This window comes from Tupaia chinensis, unplaced genomic scaffold (assembly GCF_000334495.1).
Source record: "Tupaia chinensis unplaced genomic scaffold, TupChi_1.0 Scaffold000429_1, whole genome shotgun sequence".
NCBI classification, from domain to species: Eukaryota; Metazoa; Chordata; class Mammalia; order Scandentia; family Tupaiidae; genus Tupaia; species Tupaia belangeri.
Window position 1 is genome coordinate 1,547,359 of NW_006159934.1, and position 16,995 is coordinate 1,564,353.

At 40.8% G+C, this 16,995-nt stretch overlaps 1 protein-coding gene across 10 annotated transcripts in view; it reads left to right on the forward strand.

Annotated features, from left to right (window-relative positions):
* The window catches only part of GTF2I (general transcription factor IIi), a 99,195-nt gene that overhangs the window by 60,772 nt on the left and 21,428 nt on the right, over positions 1-16,995 (forward strand). For all 10 annotated transcript variants that reach the window (XM_006154995.3, XM_006154996.3, XM_006154998.3 and 7 more), the window contains 8 exons: positions 4,435-4,493; positions 5,339-5,410; positions 7,960-8,143; positions 9,268-9,326; positions 12,534-12,605; positions 13,681-13,864; positions 15,322-15,380; positions 15,787-15,861. In XM_006154995.3, coding sequence (XP_006155057.1) covers positions 4,435-4,493; positions 5,339-5,410; positions 7,960-8,143; positions 9,268-9,326; positions 12,534-12,605; positions 13,681-13,864; positions 15,322-15,380; positions 15,787-15,861 — 764 coding nt within the window. The remainder of the gene's footprint in view (positions 1-4,434; positions 4,494-5,338; positions 5,411-7,959; positions 8,144-9,267; positions 9,327-12,533; positions 12,606-13,680; positions 13,865-15,321; positions 15,381-15,786; positions 15,862-16,995) is intronic.

The following is a 16,995-nucleotide window of genomic DNA, read 5'->3' on the forward strand; positions in this document are numbered from 1 at the left end:
ATAAGGAAAATCCCCCCCAAAAAAAAAAAAAATTGGGGGCATGTGTACCTAGTGTGTTTTTTCAGGCCAGTGAGTCCAGGATTCAAAGCACACAGTCAGCCATGTGGGATCCAGCCACCTTAACCACCATACCACCAGCCCTGTTTTTGTTTTATAAAATTGATATTTTTGTTTTCGAGAGTTAAGAAACATACACACATGGGCACCCTCAACATGGTTCTACCATGCCATGACCCTCTTCACCCGTTCTCTTAGCCAGCCCGTGTCATGAGTGCACACGGGTGTGCCTGGCCTATTCAGGGAGACTCAGGATCAGAACCTGGGCCTCAGGCCAAGCAGATGGCGTAATGGTTACGTTGCTGGACTCAAATGTAGTCAACAGTGGTTCGAGTCCTAGACCCAGCAGCTTAACCTGGGCACATGTGTGTGCGTGCCCAAGATCCTGAAAAAAGAGTGAAGGAGAAGGGATTGTGTTGTGGCCCTCCCCTCTGGGGGTGATTTCTCACTTTCTGTCTCTTTATCTCTGTCTCTCCAGGGGGTACATGCACCCTCTAGCAAAATTGTGTCTCTCAACAACAAAAAAGGAAGGAGCCTGGGGTCTCCTATCTGGCTCCAGCAGCAAGCAGCACTGCCCTGCTGCCTGTACTGCTACAGCTGAGCGTGTGCGTGTTTACTTTAAGGAAATGCTGCCATTAGAGTTGGACTTAAAAATGTTTCCATGTTGGGGACCAGTAGGTGATGTGGTGGTTAAGGCGCTGGACACTCCCACGTGGCTGACCATGGTTTGAGTCCTGGACCTTTCTTTCTCACTTTATCTCTTTCTTTCTCTCTTTCTCTCTCTCTCTCTGGTAAATTAAACTAAAATGATTGAATAAATAAAATTAAAATAGATAATTATTTAAAAAAAAAACGTTTCCATATCAAAATAGCAACCACAGCATGCATTGTCATAGTTTTTCTAAAACTGTGTTAATTTTTTTTTTTTAAAAAGTTAAAAATACTAGGAAGACATTTATCAGCAGATTTCAACAAGTGTACATATTGGCTAACTTATTAGAGCCATAAAACAAGTACTAGGTATGTTTATAAAAGGTAATAATTTGATCATGGTTACCTAGGAAATTAGAAAATACGTTTACCAAACTAAATTCTTTAATGAAAGGCAAGAAGATTATCAGTCAAGTGGATTTAATCATTATTTTTCAGTTCTGAAAAGAAGACTTATCCTTTGACTGTGCTGCTCTAAATGAGAGGAAAGGAGAGACACACCTAGTCACACTTTGTACCCGGAACGTGAAGGGAAAAATAATTATGTTTTAGACGAATGTATCATTAGGCTCCAGGTCATCCATAAAGAGCAGAAATCACACTGATGATACCTCTCTTTGAGTAATAGCAGGTGGTGAATACTCTTCATCTGTTTCTTTCCAAGTTGTAAACGATAATTATTTAAATCTCAGATTCTGTACCCAAACTTGGTAATCATGTGTAAAAGCAAACAGAGATGTTTTCTGACCTGGAATTGGGTGGGTAGCAGTTGAAATGTCTCCAGCCCTGAACAGATACTTACTCAGATCGGCCCCTTGCTGGCCTGGACTTAGACAGCAGGACATCGGAGAGGACCTGCTGATAACTGGTGCCTGGGGCTCTGCTTCTGCTCTCTCCAGGTTCTTCCACCCCTCTGCTGATTGCTCCCTTACACTGGTGGCGAACTGGATGCAGCCGTCCCAAGCCTCACTGGAAGCGACCTATCTATCTCAGAGCAGGGAAAACCTTAGTGTAGTCACACTTCTCTTTAATTAAGAATCACATTGCGAGCTTACTCCTAAATCAAGTCCCAGCAAGGGAAAAGTACCAGCGTGGTAGGTTTAGACCAAACAGAATTCATCCCCAGGGAGTGGAAATGAATTCATTTCTGAAATACATTTTTTAAGTCCCTCTACAATGACCAAGTCTTTTCTTGAATCATGTGCATAGTATGTCAGATTTTTTTAAAGTTTACTGACGTTATCCTTGAGGTAATAAACAGTGAACTGAGTAGTAGGATAATATTCTTTTTACTTTCAAAAGTGTTTAACTTCACTCCATTAACACACTGGTATCATTGAGGAAATGGAAAAATTAACGGCATCTTGACAAGTGTTAGAACCAAGCCAATATGCCTTTGTCAATATTAAATAAAAGCATGTCAGAAGTGTTTAACTAAAAATGAAAAGAGCCATGACATACCTCATTATAATAGATAAGCTGTCTCCCAGAACAAGTTGTTGCTAACATGTTTTTCTTACACATTGTTTAAAGACTAAGAGAAAATTGAACAGTAAGCAAAAAAGTGTATTATTTTAAGAACCAGGGGCTTAGTGGTTAAGGTAGCTGGATCACACATGGCCAACTACAGAGTTCAAATCCTGGTTCCAGTGGCCTGAAAAACACTGGGCGTGTGTGCATGTGTACCCAAAATTTCAAAAGGAGGGGAGAAATGGAGAAGGGATTCCAGTGTGATTATTCCTCATAGGAGTGCTTTCTCACTCACTCTGGCAACCAAACATGCCCTCTGGCAAAACATTAAAAAAGGTTTTATACTGTCATTAAATTGTATATTTTAAAATTTGTTTTAAAACATTCATTTATTTATTTAATGCCAGAGAGAGTGTATATATTTACAGCAGAGAGAGAAAGTGCCCCCAGTGGGGCCTAGTCATGCCGCAGTCCTTTTTCCTTCCATTCTTCATTCTGTCCGGATCCTGGGCATGTTTGTGACATGCACCCTGCATGTTTTTCAAGCTGTGGAGACCAGAACTCCAAACCACCTACTTTGGCTTCTGCACAGTGCTGAACCACTGTACTATAAGGCTGACCCTCGAATTTATTTTATTTATTTTAGGGTTCATGTGCTTGCCAGAGAGAGAGAAATCACCCCCCAGGGGGAATAGCCGCACCACAGTCCCTTCTCCGCCATTCTTCTCTCAGGATTTTGGGCACCCACGCACATGTGCCCAGTGTGAGTTTCAAGTTGCTGGGTCCAGGACTTAAACTGCGGTTGGCCATGTGGGAGTCCAGTGACATAACCATTACGCCATCTGCTGACCCCCAGGTAACACTCTTACAGACACTCTTAGACATCCTTTAATTCAGTTCAGCTTACTGAGAGATCGCCCACAGGACTCGGTCTCATGGCAGTCTCCTGTGAAAGTTGGAATATTACAGGAGAAGAGAATGATATGAGATACATAAGCTGGGTTATGAAAAATTCTGTGATTTATTAATTATGTTTTATGGACTGTTTGGTCATTATGAAAAATAAAACATCTTGTCTTACAAATAATATTTCTATAATTTTTTGTTTGTTTGTTTTGGAGAGGTTTTTGCTATAGGTCACACGCGCTCGCCAGAAAGACAGAGAGACAGAAAACGAGAAATCACCCCCCAGGGGTGATGGCCATGCTGCAATCCTTTCTCTTCCATTCTCCTCTAGGAATCTTGGGCACGCACGTACATGCGCCCGGCCTGTGTTTAAGCCACCGGGACTCATGGGAGTACAGCGACATAGCCATTACTCCAACTGCTGGTCCCAATATTTCTATAATTTTTACATCAGTTGCTAGATACGTAGAGGAAGGTCCTCTTGAATGTAATTTTAAGGAGTCCATTTAAAATTTCTGTAAGACACTTAAATTACTAGGAAGTTGCCGTTACCTCTTACTGTGAGGACATGTGCTTTATGAAGTACTGTATAAGATCATCTGCAATTATTTTGGAGGCCAGAAGGTAGTTGACAATGGCCAGTTGTGCAGTTTGAGTCCCAGACCTGGAGGCTTAAAAGTCACCCTGGGCCTGTGTATGAACATGCCCAAAATGCCAAGAGGAGAATAGAGGAAAAGGGACTGCTGTGTGGCCATCCCCCTGGGGAGTGACTTCTCACTTTCTCTCCTTCTCTCTCTTACTCTTTCTGGCAAGCACATGCACCCTATAGCAAAACTAAAAAAAATAAAATGATTTTGTCACATTACTCTGCAGAAACCTTAAGAAATTAAGATTTCTTGTGCTCAAGTATTCACATTGTTCTTTTTCCCCCCTAGGTTTTTTGCCTTAGAGTGTGTGCACTTGCTGCAGAGAGACAGGGAGAGACAGAGAGAGGGAAAGTGAGAAATCACTCCCTGGGGAGATGGCCATGCCACAGCCCCTTCTCCATTCTCTTCTTGGGATCTTGTGCACGCATGCACACGTCTGGTGTGATTTTCAAACCACTTGGGTCCAGGACTTGAACCACTGATGGCCTGTGGGAGTCAAGAACCTTAACCACTACACCACTCACTAGCCCTGTCTTTCCTTTTTAAAATAGACCTTGGTGACTGAATATTATGTATGTTCTAGCAGTTACTACTTTGCTAAATATTACCTAGTGAATACTTAGTACTTATTCTTACCTTTTAGACATGAACTTTTAAATTCAACTCGTGAAGATTTACAGCTTGATAAGCCAGCTTCAGGAGGTGGGTCTCCCTTCTTGTGTCAAACGAGAACATTATGTGTACAGTATTTATTTTCCATTTAATGGGACATTGATTTGTTTGTGTTACCTTCCATAGGAAATTCAATGTATATCTTTATTACATGCCATTATAGGAAATTCATTGTTTGAATTCTAATATTCCATACAAAAATTATTCATATTAATTATTAATAATATTATATTGATTAATATATATTACTACAAATATATTTTATGTGTGCATATGTGCAGACAGGACTAAACAACCATGCCTGTTCTATTTTAAAGATGCAGGTCTCGTTCTTTGGCATCTTGCAGTGAAGAGTTTATTATCTAAATCCACGTTAGTCAATTGAATGATCATCTATCAAATGTACATTACACTCAGGACAAAGAGATTTACTTCTTAGAGTATGCAGTCATAGCAATCACCATCATTTGCTTGTTAGTTGTGCATTGAAGGAAATATAAACATAATTATTTTCTTGCTCGCTTTTTCTCTGGAGTGGAGTGGAGCAAGCAAACAACAAAGTGTAAGCCACAGCATTTAAATATGGTACAATGGAAAGTTTGCCAGAACTATCATAGTCCTGAATGCAGCATAAAAATCTGGTAACTGTTCTTGAGTAAACTGAGTTCTGCTATTTTTTAGCTTTAGTTAACTTTGTTTGCCTTGTACTCTTATAGTTCAGTGTTGACAGTGTTTTAGTAATACATTCTTTAACCTTAGAAAAATTTTAGACTCATAAAAGGAAAAATCCTGCTAATTTTATACTAATAATATTTAATAACCTAAGTTGCTAAGGCCATCAAATTGAGAAATCTGTACATTTGTTATTCTTACAGTAAAGGAAGAATGGTATGCCAGGATCACTAAATTAAGAAAGATGGTAGATCAGCTTTTCTGCAAAAAGTTTGGTAAGTAGTTCCCCACTCCTCCAACTAAGGTATATTATAGAATAATGTGGGTTTTTTTAGTTTCGTTTTGTTTTTTAACATTTATTTGTCTATTTGTTGTGATTTTCAAGCCACCGGGTCTGGAACATGAACTGCAGTTAGCTATGTGGGAATCCAGCACCTTACCCACCATGCTACTACTTGCTGGCCCCCAGAATAATGTTTTTTAAATTATCATTTTGTTTGAGGAAAGAAAATGTGATATATATCACCTTCAGTGTTCCTTTTTTTTTTTTTTTGAGAGTTTTTTACTATAGGGCGCGTGTGCTCGCCAGACAGACAGAGAGAGACAGAGAGACAGAAAGCGATAAATCACCCCCCAGGGGGGATGGCCATGCCACAATCCCTTCTCCTTCATTCTCCTCTCGGGATCCTGGGCACGCACGCACACGTGCCCGGCGTGAGTTAAAGCCACAAGGTCTGGGATTCGAACCGCAGTCGACTACGTGGGAGTCCAGAGACATAGCCATTACACTAACTGCTGGTCCCTTCAGTGTTCCATTTTTAAATAAATATTTATTATTAAAAGTTTAGTGTAACTTTTTTATGTTTTCGACTTTTCTTAGATTTTTGCTGTAGGGTACATGTGCCCTCCAGAAAGACAGAGAAACAGAAAGCAAGTATTCACCCCCGAGGGGGATGGCCACACCGCAGTCCTTCTTCTCCATTCTCTTCTCGGAATTTTGGGCACACACATACATGCACCCAATGTGCATGTCAAGCCGCTGGGTCCAGCACTCGAACCACAGTCAGCCACTTGGGAGTCCAGCAGCTTAACCACTATGCCACCTGCTGTCCCCAGTATAGCTCATTTCATTAGTGTTCACAGATTTAGGTGGGTCTAGAAATGTTGCTGCTTTAGAGAACTAGTAGCCAGCAGTATTACTGATTTTTTTTTAAGGTTCTGTTAGGGGAAAAAAGGAAACTTAGATTCTCTGTAGCTATTAACCACTCCAAGTATTGAGAAAGAACTCACTAATTCCGAGTGCACAATTCTTTTTTTAAAAAATATTTTATTTAGCTTTGTTTACTTACTTTAATTTGATCAGAGAGGAGCAGAGTAAGAGAGAGAGAGAGGGAAAATAAGAAAGCAAGCCACTGAGTCTGAGACTCAAACCATGCTTGGCCATGTGTGAGTCCAATGTCCTTAACTACCCCATCATCTGCCAGCCCCTGCACAATCTTTTTCTGTTTTTTAGGATTGTTTTTTTCTTTTACTGTAGGGCGCATGCACTCACCAAAGAGAAAAAGTGAAAACTCACCTCCAAGCGATGGCCTTGCCTCAACCCCCACTCCACCATTCTCTCAGAAGTTTGGTTACCTACATACACGAACCCAGCTTGATTTTCAAGTTCCTGGGTCTGGAACTCAAACTACCTAGTTGGCCGTGTGTGATCCGGCTGCCTTAACCTCCACACCACTTGCCAATTTACTGGCACCTGTGAACTCCTTCCACCTCAGGGTGAGAGGCAGAAACAGCCAGAGCAGTCCCCTGCCCCTGCCCCTGTTCATTCTGGAGCATTTGTTCAAGTCGTAGATAAGCAGGGAACACTTAATGTTAGTATAAGAAAGGGGTAAGGGGTCTGGGGAAGAATTAGGGAGAATGAGGGGAATAAGGTGGCAGGGATTGTTATTGGGAAGGCCTCTTTGATAATATGGAAAACACGTCCTGCAGTTGGCCTTTGCCTTTTGCTACAGCTTCTGCTCTTCCCATCCCAACTCTAGTGATAGGTTCTTTTTTATTTTATAGAACATTTGTTAGAATTAGGTTTATGTATTTTTCATTCTATTTAAAAATGCACAATAATAATAGTTAATAACACTCCCAGATGTGATTCTCAAACCCTCTAACCCTTAACTGTTATGTTTATTGGCATGTTTCTTTTCTGATCTTTATCAAATCACTCCCCAGGGGGGATGGCCACACCGCCGTCCTTTCTCCTCCATTCTCCTCCTGGGATCTTGGGCACGCACACATACATACGCACCTGGTGTGAGTTTAAGCCACTGAGTCTGGGACTTGGACTGCAGTTGACTCCACGGGAGTCCAGCAACATAGCCATTACGCCAGTTGCTGGTCCCACTGTATTGAGTCTTTAAGAGTGTGTTTCCAGAGGATTTTCTTTTTTTTTTTTTTTTAGCCAAAACATTTGGGGTTTTTTCTTTTCTTTTTTTTTTTAGCCAAAGCATATGTGTTTTTGCCAGAGAGAAAGGAACCACGAGAGAAAGCATCCCCGAGTGGAGCCTAGTCACACACTTCTCCACGTCTCTGTCCTGTTGGGATTCTGGCCCCACTTGCACATGTGCCCTGTGTGTTTTCTAAGGCAGTAGGAGCAAGATTTGAACTGTGTGCTTGGTCATCTAGAATCTGGTTCCCCTAATCACTAGATCATGGGACCTGCCCTCTGTTCTGTTTTGTTTTTTAAATTGGCATGTGCCTTGCTTTGGATTGTACTAAAATAGGATTATAAACCCAAAGTCTCCTGAATGTTCTGATTTTCGTTGTTCAGCGGAAGCCTTAGGGAGCACTGAAGCCAAGGCCGTACCATACCAAAAATTTGAAGCACATCCTAATGATCTCTACGTGGAAGGACTACCAGAAAACATTCCTTTTAGAAGTCCCTCGTGGTATGGCATCCCAAGGCTGGAAAAAATCATTCAAGTGGGCAATCGGATTAAGTTTGTTATTAAAAGGTAAGATCAGAAACTGCAGAAGCAAATTTAATGTGTTCCTGAGAACAGATGAACTGGGTAAAGCTAGACTTTTGTTTCCTTCTTGGTAGGACTTCCTCTCCATATTTAAGACTAAGACCTCACATTTATGCTCATTTATTGAGCAAATATTTATTTTATACAAGCATCAGATGTACGAAATTGAACCTAATAGGAGCCCTGTCCTTGAACAACTTAATACAGAGATAAATGTAGTAAGATGTTATTAGCATTTCCAGGGGAGAGGCAGTGGTAGCACAGCCCTGCTGGTCAATGGTGCATGCAGAGGAGAGGAGAGGTATTTCCAGTGAAGGGAAGAATACTGGAGGGAGGGAGGACGGTGTCAGGAGTGTTCACAGACTCCTAAGTAACCCATCCATATGGGGAGAGCGATGCCTTGTGGGCAGCATGACTTTAAGAAGGATAGGTAGACTTGGAGACAAAGCAGAGGAAGGCTTTGATCCTCTAAAAGTAGTGGCAGTTATTAAAAGCTTTTAAGTCAAAGGTACCTTGAAACCATTTAAATCTGCATTTTAGAAAGATTATTCTACCTGGATCTTGAAGGAGACTTGGGTGTGGAAAGGAGGAGAAGGCCTACCATTTACACTGACAGAGGAATGTTGAGCCCTAAGTAGACCCTTGCTTACTGAATGAGGGTTTGTGTATTCATTGGGCCCACAAGTTAAGGAAGGGACAGGAAACATTTGCACCAGCAGAGCGGTTAGGTAGTCAGAAAAGTCATGAAGTATTTTTTATATTTTTCTGTGGAACAGTGGGTCACAATTTCCCTGACAACCCAATGTTTCTAGCTGCAAGTGATATAGTTCATCTAAGATTTCAAGACAAGCTGAGCTTGTTTGGGGAAAAAGTGATTGTTTTTACACACTTGACAATAAAATTCCTTTGAACACATCCAGGTGGTCCCATCTTAATGTGTGAAAATGGCTTTCTTCAAAATAAACTAGTCACCAAAGTGATTTTTTTCCCACTGCCGAAGAAGACAGAATGGACCATATTTTAGAAATAATTGGCTGTATGCACTATTTGGGAAGGGCTTTAAGTTATTCCTAAATATTCTGTTACTAATATCAACCATCTTTTTATAGACCAGAACTTCTAACTCACAGTACAACTGAAGTTACTCAGCCAAGGACGAATACACCAGGTAAGACAGTTGTGAAATCCTTTCAAAAGGCTTAAATCAATGGTTTTTACACTTAGTGTTATTCTTTTTAATCTTTTAAACCCACAAAACTCCTCCTTCTTCCCCTCCCCTTCCCAAAAAAAATCTTTTGAGGGAGATTAGTATAGGCAGTTCTTAGTTTATCAGTGTAAATATACACAGGGTTTTGTTTGTTATGTTTTAGAGAGATTTTTGTTATAGGGCCCATGTGTTTGCTAAGCAGAGAGAGACAGAAAGCAAAAAAATCGCCTCCCTCCCCACCCCCAGGAGTAATGGCCATACCACAAACCCTTCTCTTCTGTTCTCCTCCTAGGATCTTGGGTAGGATCTCGGGCACGCTTGTACATGTGCCCTGCATGAGTTTGAAGCCACTGGTCCAGGACTCGAACTGCGGTCAGCTCTGTGGGAGTCTGGCGATGTAACTGCTGTGCCATCTGCTGGCCCCCATACACAGTTCTTTAGCTTTGATTTAGACTGGTACTATCCAGTTGATGTATAGTATGCCCCATAAATGCAAGTTCGTTTTCTAGTAGCCAAACTTGTGTGTTAGAACTTAAAATTTTTAAAAGCAAACTTCACGTTTTTATTCTTTATTTAGTGGCCCAGTGTGCATCTTACACTACGGCACATCTCAGTGCCGACGAAATTGAACCTAATAGGAGCCCTGTCCTTGAACAACTTAATACAGAGATAAATGTAGTAAGATGTTATTAGCATTTCCAGGGGAGAGGCAGTGGTAGCACAGCCCTGCTGGTCAATGGTGCATGCAGAGGAGAGGAGAGGTATTTCCAGTGAAGGGAAGAATACTGGAGGGAGGGAGGGAGGACGGTGTCAGGAGTGTTCACAGACTCCTAAGTAACCCATCCATATGGGGAGAGCGATGCCTTGTGGGCAGCATGACTTTAAGAAGGATAGGTAGACTTGGAGACAAAGCAGAGGAAGGCTTTGATCCTCTAAAAGTAGTGGCAGTTATTAAAAGCTTTTAAGTCAAAGGTACCTTGAAACCATTTAAATCTGCATTTTAGAAAGATTATTCTACCTGGATCTTGAAGGAGACTTGGGTGTGGAAAGGAGGAGAAGGCCTACCATTTACACTGACAGAGGAATGTTGAGCCCTAAGTAGACCCTTGCTTACTGAATGAGGGTTTGTGTATTCATTGGGCCCACAAGTTAAGGAAGGGACAGGAAACATTTGCACCAGCAGAGCGGTTAGGTAGTCAGAAAAGTCATGAAGTATTTTTTATATTTTTCTGTGGAACAGTGGGTCACAATTTCCCTGACAACCCAATGTTTCTAGCTGCAAGTGATATAGTTCATCTAAGATTTCAAGACAAGCTGAGCTTGTTTGGGGAAAAAGTGATTGTTTTTACACACTTGACAATAAAATTCCTTTGAACACATCCAGGTGGTCCCATCTTAATGTGTGAAAATGGCTTTCTTCAAAATAAACTAGTCACCAAAGTGATTTTTTTCCCACTGCCGAAGAAGACAGAATGGACCGTATTTTAGAAATAATTGGCTGTATGCACTATTTGGGAAGGGCTCTAAGTTATTCCTAAATATTCTGTTACTAATATCAACCATCTTTTTATAGACCAGAACTTCTAACTCACAGTACAACTGAAGTTACTCAGCCAAGGACGAATACACCAGGTAAGACAGTTGTGAAATCCTTTCAAAAGGCTTAAATCAATGGTTTTTACACTTAGTGTTATTCTTTTTAATCTTTTAAACCCACAAAACTCCTCCTTCTTCCCCTCCCCTTCCCAAAAAAAATCTTTTGAGGGAGATTAGTATAGGCAGTTCTTAGTTTATCAGTGTAAATATACACAGGGTTTTGTTTGTTATGTTTTAGAGAGATTTTTGTTATAGGGCCCATGTGTTTGCTAAGCAGAGAGAGACAGAAAGCAAAAAAATCGCCTCCCTCCCCACCTCCAGGAGTAATGGCCATACCACAAACCCTTCTCTTCTGTTCTCCTCCTAGGATCTTGGGTAGGATCTCGGGCACGCTTGTACATGTGCCCTGCATGAGTTTGAAGCCACTGGTCCAGGACTCGAACTGCGGTCAGCTCTGTGGGAGTCTGGCGATGTAACTGCTGTGCCATCTGCTGGCCCCCATACACAGTTCTTTAGCTTTGATTTAGACTGGTACTATCCAGTTGATGTATAGTATGCCCCATAAATGCAAGTTCGTTTTCTAGTAGCCAAACTTGTGTGTTAGAACTTAAAATTTTTAAAAGCAAACTTCACGTTTTTATTCTTTATTTAGTGGCCCAGTGTGCATCTTACACTACGGCACATCTCAGTGCCGGTTAGCCACATTTCAGCCGTTCAGGGCTAGTGGCTACCATGTGCGACTGTACACATTTAGAGTTTAACTTTATTCATGTGGAATTTATTCTGAAAAAGAATCAATTGTATGAATGATTTTCGTTTTCTTCATATGAACTCTATGTCAGCCTTTCTTTCCCGTCATTTTGTTTGCCATTGTATGTCAGAAAAGTGACCACAATTTGTACATCTTCTCACACTTCAGATACTTTTATTGGGAAAACTAGTAAATGGCCATGCCCTGTAATGTGAAGTCGGCTGTTGCCAGGAAATTAGTGTGTGTGTTTTTTTTTTCTTTTAAGTAGTTTTTCATGAAAACGAGCACATAAATGTTTCAGTAAAACCTAGCCACAATAGATGTACTTAATACAGAAACTGACACTGTGAACTCTGGTACTGTGCGCAGTTTGCAGCATACTCTGCCCATACAGATTAACATCAAGCATTTTGGGTATTATCCACAGTTAGTTTCTTCCACTTAAATGTTGGCGTTTTTCTTGTACCTGGTCTGGAAGCCCCGAAGCCGTCTGCAGCTACTGCTCCTCTCTCCCAGCGTGCCCTGGGGAGGAGCATGTGAACCCCACGTGTTTTAAGCCCTCTTTCAGATGAACAGTTCTGCTTTTCTTACACCGTAAACTTAACTTTAAATTCTGTCTTCCTGCAGTTCTTCTGATATTTGACAAGTAGAGGAAATCATCCTTTTCTTTAAGATCTAAAGTGTGTATTTTTTTTTTTAATCAAAACTGAACTAAGCATGACTAGAAAGGAGGATATCTACATTCTGGTCCCTAAATGCAGCCTGATTTGTGTTAGCACCAGTCACTAAAATTATTAACTAGATTTATTTTCCTTTTCCAGTCAAAGAAGATTGGAATGTCCGCATTACCAAGCTACGGAAACAAGTGGAAGAGATTTTTAATTTGAAATTTGGTAAGTAAAATGCATTGCTTATGTTTTAATTTTAAAACATAAATGAAAAGCCACATTCTAAATGAATGATAGAAGTTCAGGATGTAAAGAAGAAAGGCCCCTGAAGTGGGTTTTAGTTTATTTCTACCACTAAACTTCTTACTAAACCAAGCGAATTACTTTATTTCTCTTGGATTCAGTTTTCTCATATGTCAAAAACGGGAGAGGAAGGGAGGAGTTGGGATAAATCTCAGTTCCACTGTCTGTGCTTCTAATCTGGCTAACACCGGTATGGCAAATAGGTTTCATCATTTGTTTCAACTTAGATTTGTTGACAGCGGTTTCCTGGAGCGCTGTCTTGAGAAGGATTCTGAGGAGGCTCAGCAAGAGTGTTTCAGTTGATTGGGTGTATCTGTCATGGAAAAGGAAGTAAGGAGTGGGGAGTGATAGCAGTATGCCCGGGGCGTTTCTATCCATTATTGTAATACCTGGTATTGGCATTTTGTGTCCTATGTCAGGAGTCTGACTTTCCTGTCTCTGATCACTCTAACGTACTGAGTTCTACTTAGACACATAATATGCAACTCCTGTCTTTAAGTAGCAAACTTGCACCTAGATGACGACACAAGGGCTGGGTAGGTCCCATTGCTGCGTTTAATGGCCTTAGTTCATTTCTGCCCAGACAACAGAGATCATTTTGACTAACAACGTAACTTTTGTTTTTTTTACTGAAAGTGTTCAAATGTTCCTTTAAAAATACTTATTTTTTAGGCTTGTTCTTACACAAGGGCTGGGTAGGTCCCATTGCTGCGTTTAATGGCCTTAGTTCATTTCTGCCCAGACAACAGAGATCATTTTGACTAACAACGTAACTTTTGTTTTTTTACTGAAAGTGTTCAAATGTTCCTTTTAAAAATACTTATTTTTTAGGCTTGTTCTTCAGATTTGCACAATATACTAAGCAGAATGCCTTCAGTATTAAGTGAACATTATTAGATAATAGGGAACTTTATGTAACTTATCTAAGAATGCAGACACAAAAACAATATCTACGTAAAATTTATCTTCCACAAGTTGTGTTCTGTTACACTTTCAGCTCAAGCTCTTGGACTCACGGAGGCGGTGAAAGTACCATATCCTGTGTTCGAATCAAATCCTGAGTTCCTTTATGTAGAAGGCTTGCCAGAAGGAATTCCTTTCCGAAGCCCCACGTGGTTTGGAATTCCACGACTTGAAAGGATTGTCCGTGGAAGTAATAAGATCAAGTTTGTTGTTAAAAAGTAAGTCCTGTTTGTGCCTATAGTCATTTTTAGAATTAAAATAATAAAATTATAGTTCTTTTTTGTTTGTCTGCTATAAGGCATGTGAGCTCAACACAGAAAGAGAGGGAAAGTGAGAACTCGCCCTCCAGGGGGCATGGCCACACCTCAGTCCTTTCTCTTCATGCTCCTCTCAGCATTCTGGGCACACACGCACACATGCGCAGTGTGATTCTCAAGCTGCCAGGTCTGAACTCAAACCTCACAGTCATGTGGAATCTAGCCACCTTAACCTCCACACCACTGGCTGACTCATAAAATTATGTTTTTATTTAAATTATTTGTCCAGTTAAAGATGGCTGGTCTGGCCTGCTGTCAGCTACTATTGTGGGATTGCCTTTGATCTCTGCCATCCCCCATCCCCACAAGTTTGTTTTATTTATTTCTTCCATGAGCCAGAGAGAGACAGTTACCCCCAGCAGGATCTTGACACCATGATGCACCTCCAGCTTTAACCAGCACCGCATTGTGGGGACGCATGGCCTGGTGGCTCAGGGAAGTCTCTGGATACAAACTCAGAACCTTTCTGTATGGATCAGCCTCAGAGAGTGATCACATAATACACAACCACTGAGCCAGCATCTGCAGCTGCCTCTTAGTAGGGTTAGCGATGTCGTGATGCCTCTTAATATTCCTGAATACTTGAACTGGTCATTGAATTGACAATGCTGATTTTTTTTAGGGCCAGCCCTGTGGCCTGATGGTTGGGAGAGCTGTGGACTAGTGGTTCAAATCACAGACCCAGTGGTTCGAATCATCAATCCTTAAAGGATGATGAAATGGAGGAGAAGGGATTGTAGCATGACCACACCTTGGAGTATGTTTTCTCTTCCTCCCTCCCTCTGACGAGCAAGCACATTTGCCCTCTGGCAATTTTTTTTTTTTTTTTAAATACTGACTTTTATCCGCTCTGTTTTTCCTGGTCAATCTTGTGAGTAAATAAATACCCGTGTTTGAGTTTCTTATTTACATTTTTGCAAAATTTTAATGCTTCCTTGAAAGAATTATTCTATTCAACTTTATTCATTTATTTTAATGCAACAAGAGAGGAACAGAGTAGGGGGTGGTGAGAAAGCAAAGCCACCAGGTCCCGGACTCAAACCACGGTTGGCCATATGGGAGTCCAGCACCCTTAGCCACCATGCCACCTGCTGGCCCCCAGAATTTCAGTCATTTAAGAAACAAGTTTTAATTTTGTTTTCCATGAAAGAGGTTATTTCTTTTTCATAAAATTAATTACCAGGTAATCGTGGGATGGAAACATCAGCAGTTTTTGTCTGTGATGTGAGAAATAACTTTTGCATTACAGGACGATTCTTCGAACACCTTTGTAAAAAGTAGTGGTGATGATCATTTTTATAAGCTGTGAAGACCAACATTAAACTGGCTACTGTAACGTTTCTTGATTTTCTTTGTAGACCTGAACTAGTTGTTTCTTACTTACCTCCTGGAATGGCTAGTAAAATAAACACTAAAGGTAAGAGATCGTGTATGGTCTTTCTTTCATTTCAGCGCGTTAAGACATTCCTTATCAACGTTAATGCAAACCATACTGAATGATTGGCCAATGTCTTTGTGGGGCTTTTGGTTTGCTTCTTTGCTTCTGAAGGTATTTTATTTAATGGACCTCTTTTTTCTTTTTCTTTTTTCTTTTTTTTTTTTAAAAACATTTCATTGACAGTTTCATGTTTGCAATCCTCCTTCATTCATGTTTCCACAGCTTTGTTGAGACTCATGTGGAGGATTACACTACCAGTTTAATTCTTCAGGTTTCTTTGAAAAGAGCCAAACTGTATGAATTTTAATACTCTGCTTTTATAAAGCATCCCCTTCTGTATTTTCTTTTTTACAATGTACAAAGTTGTGGTGTGCTTGCTTTACAGCATTGCAGTCCCCGAAAAGACCACGAAGCCCTGGAAGTAATTCCAAGGTTCCTGAGATTGAGGTCACTGTGGAAGGTAAGTCATGTTTCTGTTAATTATCTGTTTACTAGTTTAGATCAGTTCATAAAACTGGCTTTGGCTATGACCAGCTAACTGAGATTAAGCTACATTTCTGAACATTCCTAGCTGGAATTTTGAAGATGGCTAATATAACGTTCATGAGTCATGTTATATCGTAAATAGATAATTACTGCTGTTCAGCAAAGAAAGTTTAGGGATGGTTTGAAGCGCAATACTTTGGATTAAAGTGAGTCCACTGCATGTTTACTTCCCTTCCTCCCACTGGATCTGCGGGGTTCCCGTCACTTCAGGTTCACCCAGGTATTCAAATACTTCAGCCAGTACCATTGACTGTCCTCAACCAAGTGCCACACATGGGTATTTCCCCTCATCTCTTCATCAGTGCAGAGGAAAATAGCTATGTTAGGATCATTTGTTTGTTTTACATTTCATGGGAAGAGTTTTCAGTACTGATAGTAAAAGGAATATTTGTTCGCATTTATTTATCTTTTAAACTCACATAGAACCCGTTTTTGCACATTAAAGGCAGTGGTCATCCTTGTGCAGTTTATAGCACCATACGTACCACTGGGGGTGTATGTACATAACAGCTATCGCATGTGTCTGAGTTAAAATGTATTCAGTCCTTCCTTGGGTAAGATCTGAGGAGAGTTGCCATCCTTTCCTGAAGAAACTCATGACTCTTTGTAAAGTGCATGTGGTGTTCCTATTAGTAAAAAGACATACTAGGAACTAGACAAATGTGGGCCTGAATCCATAAAAATGTATACATTGTGAACAGTGATACTGCATAAAATGTAGCTTAATTCTGAGGCAGCGGAGCTTCATGGAGAAGTTTAAATTTGACTTCATTGGAAAAGTAGAATTTTGCTAGGCAGAGATACAAGAAAGCCATGAGCAAAAGTGCTGACTAAATAAAGTGCACAGTCTGAGTGGTGACAAGTACTGTCACGTTCCAGGAACGTGGTATCGCTTCATATCTGGGTCTTTTTTTGGGGGAGGCGGGGGGAGGTTTTTGCTATAGGGCGCGTGCGCGCTCACCAGACAGACACAGAGACAGAAAGCGAGAAATCACTCCCCAGGGGGAATGGCCACGCCGCAATCCCTTCCAATCCCTTCTCCTCCAGT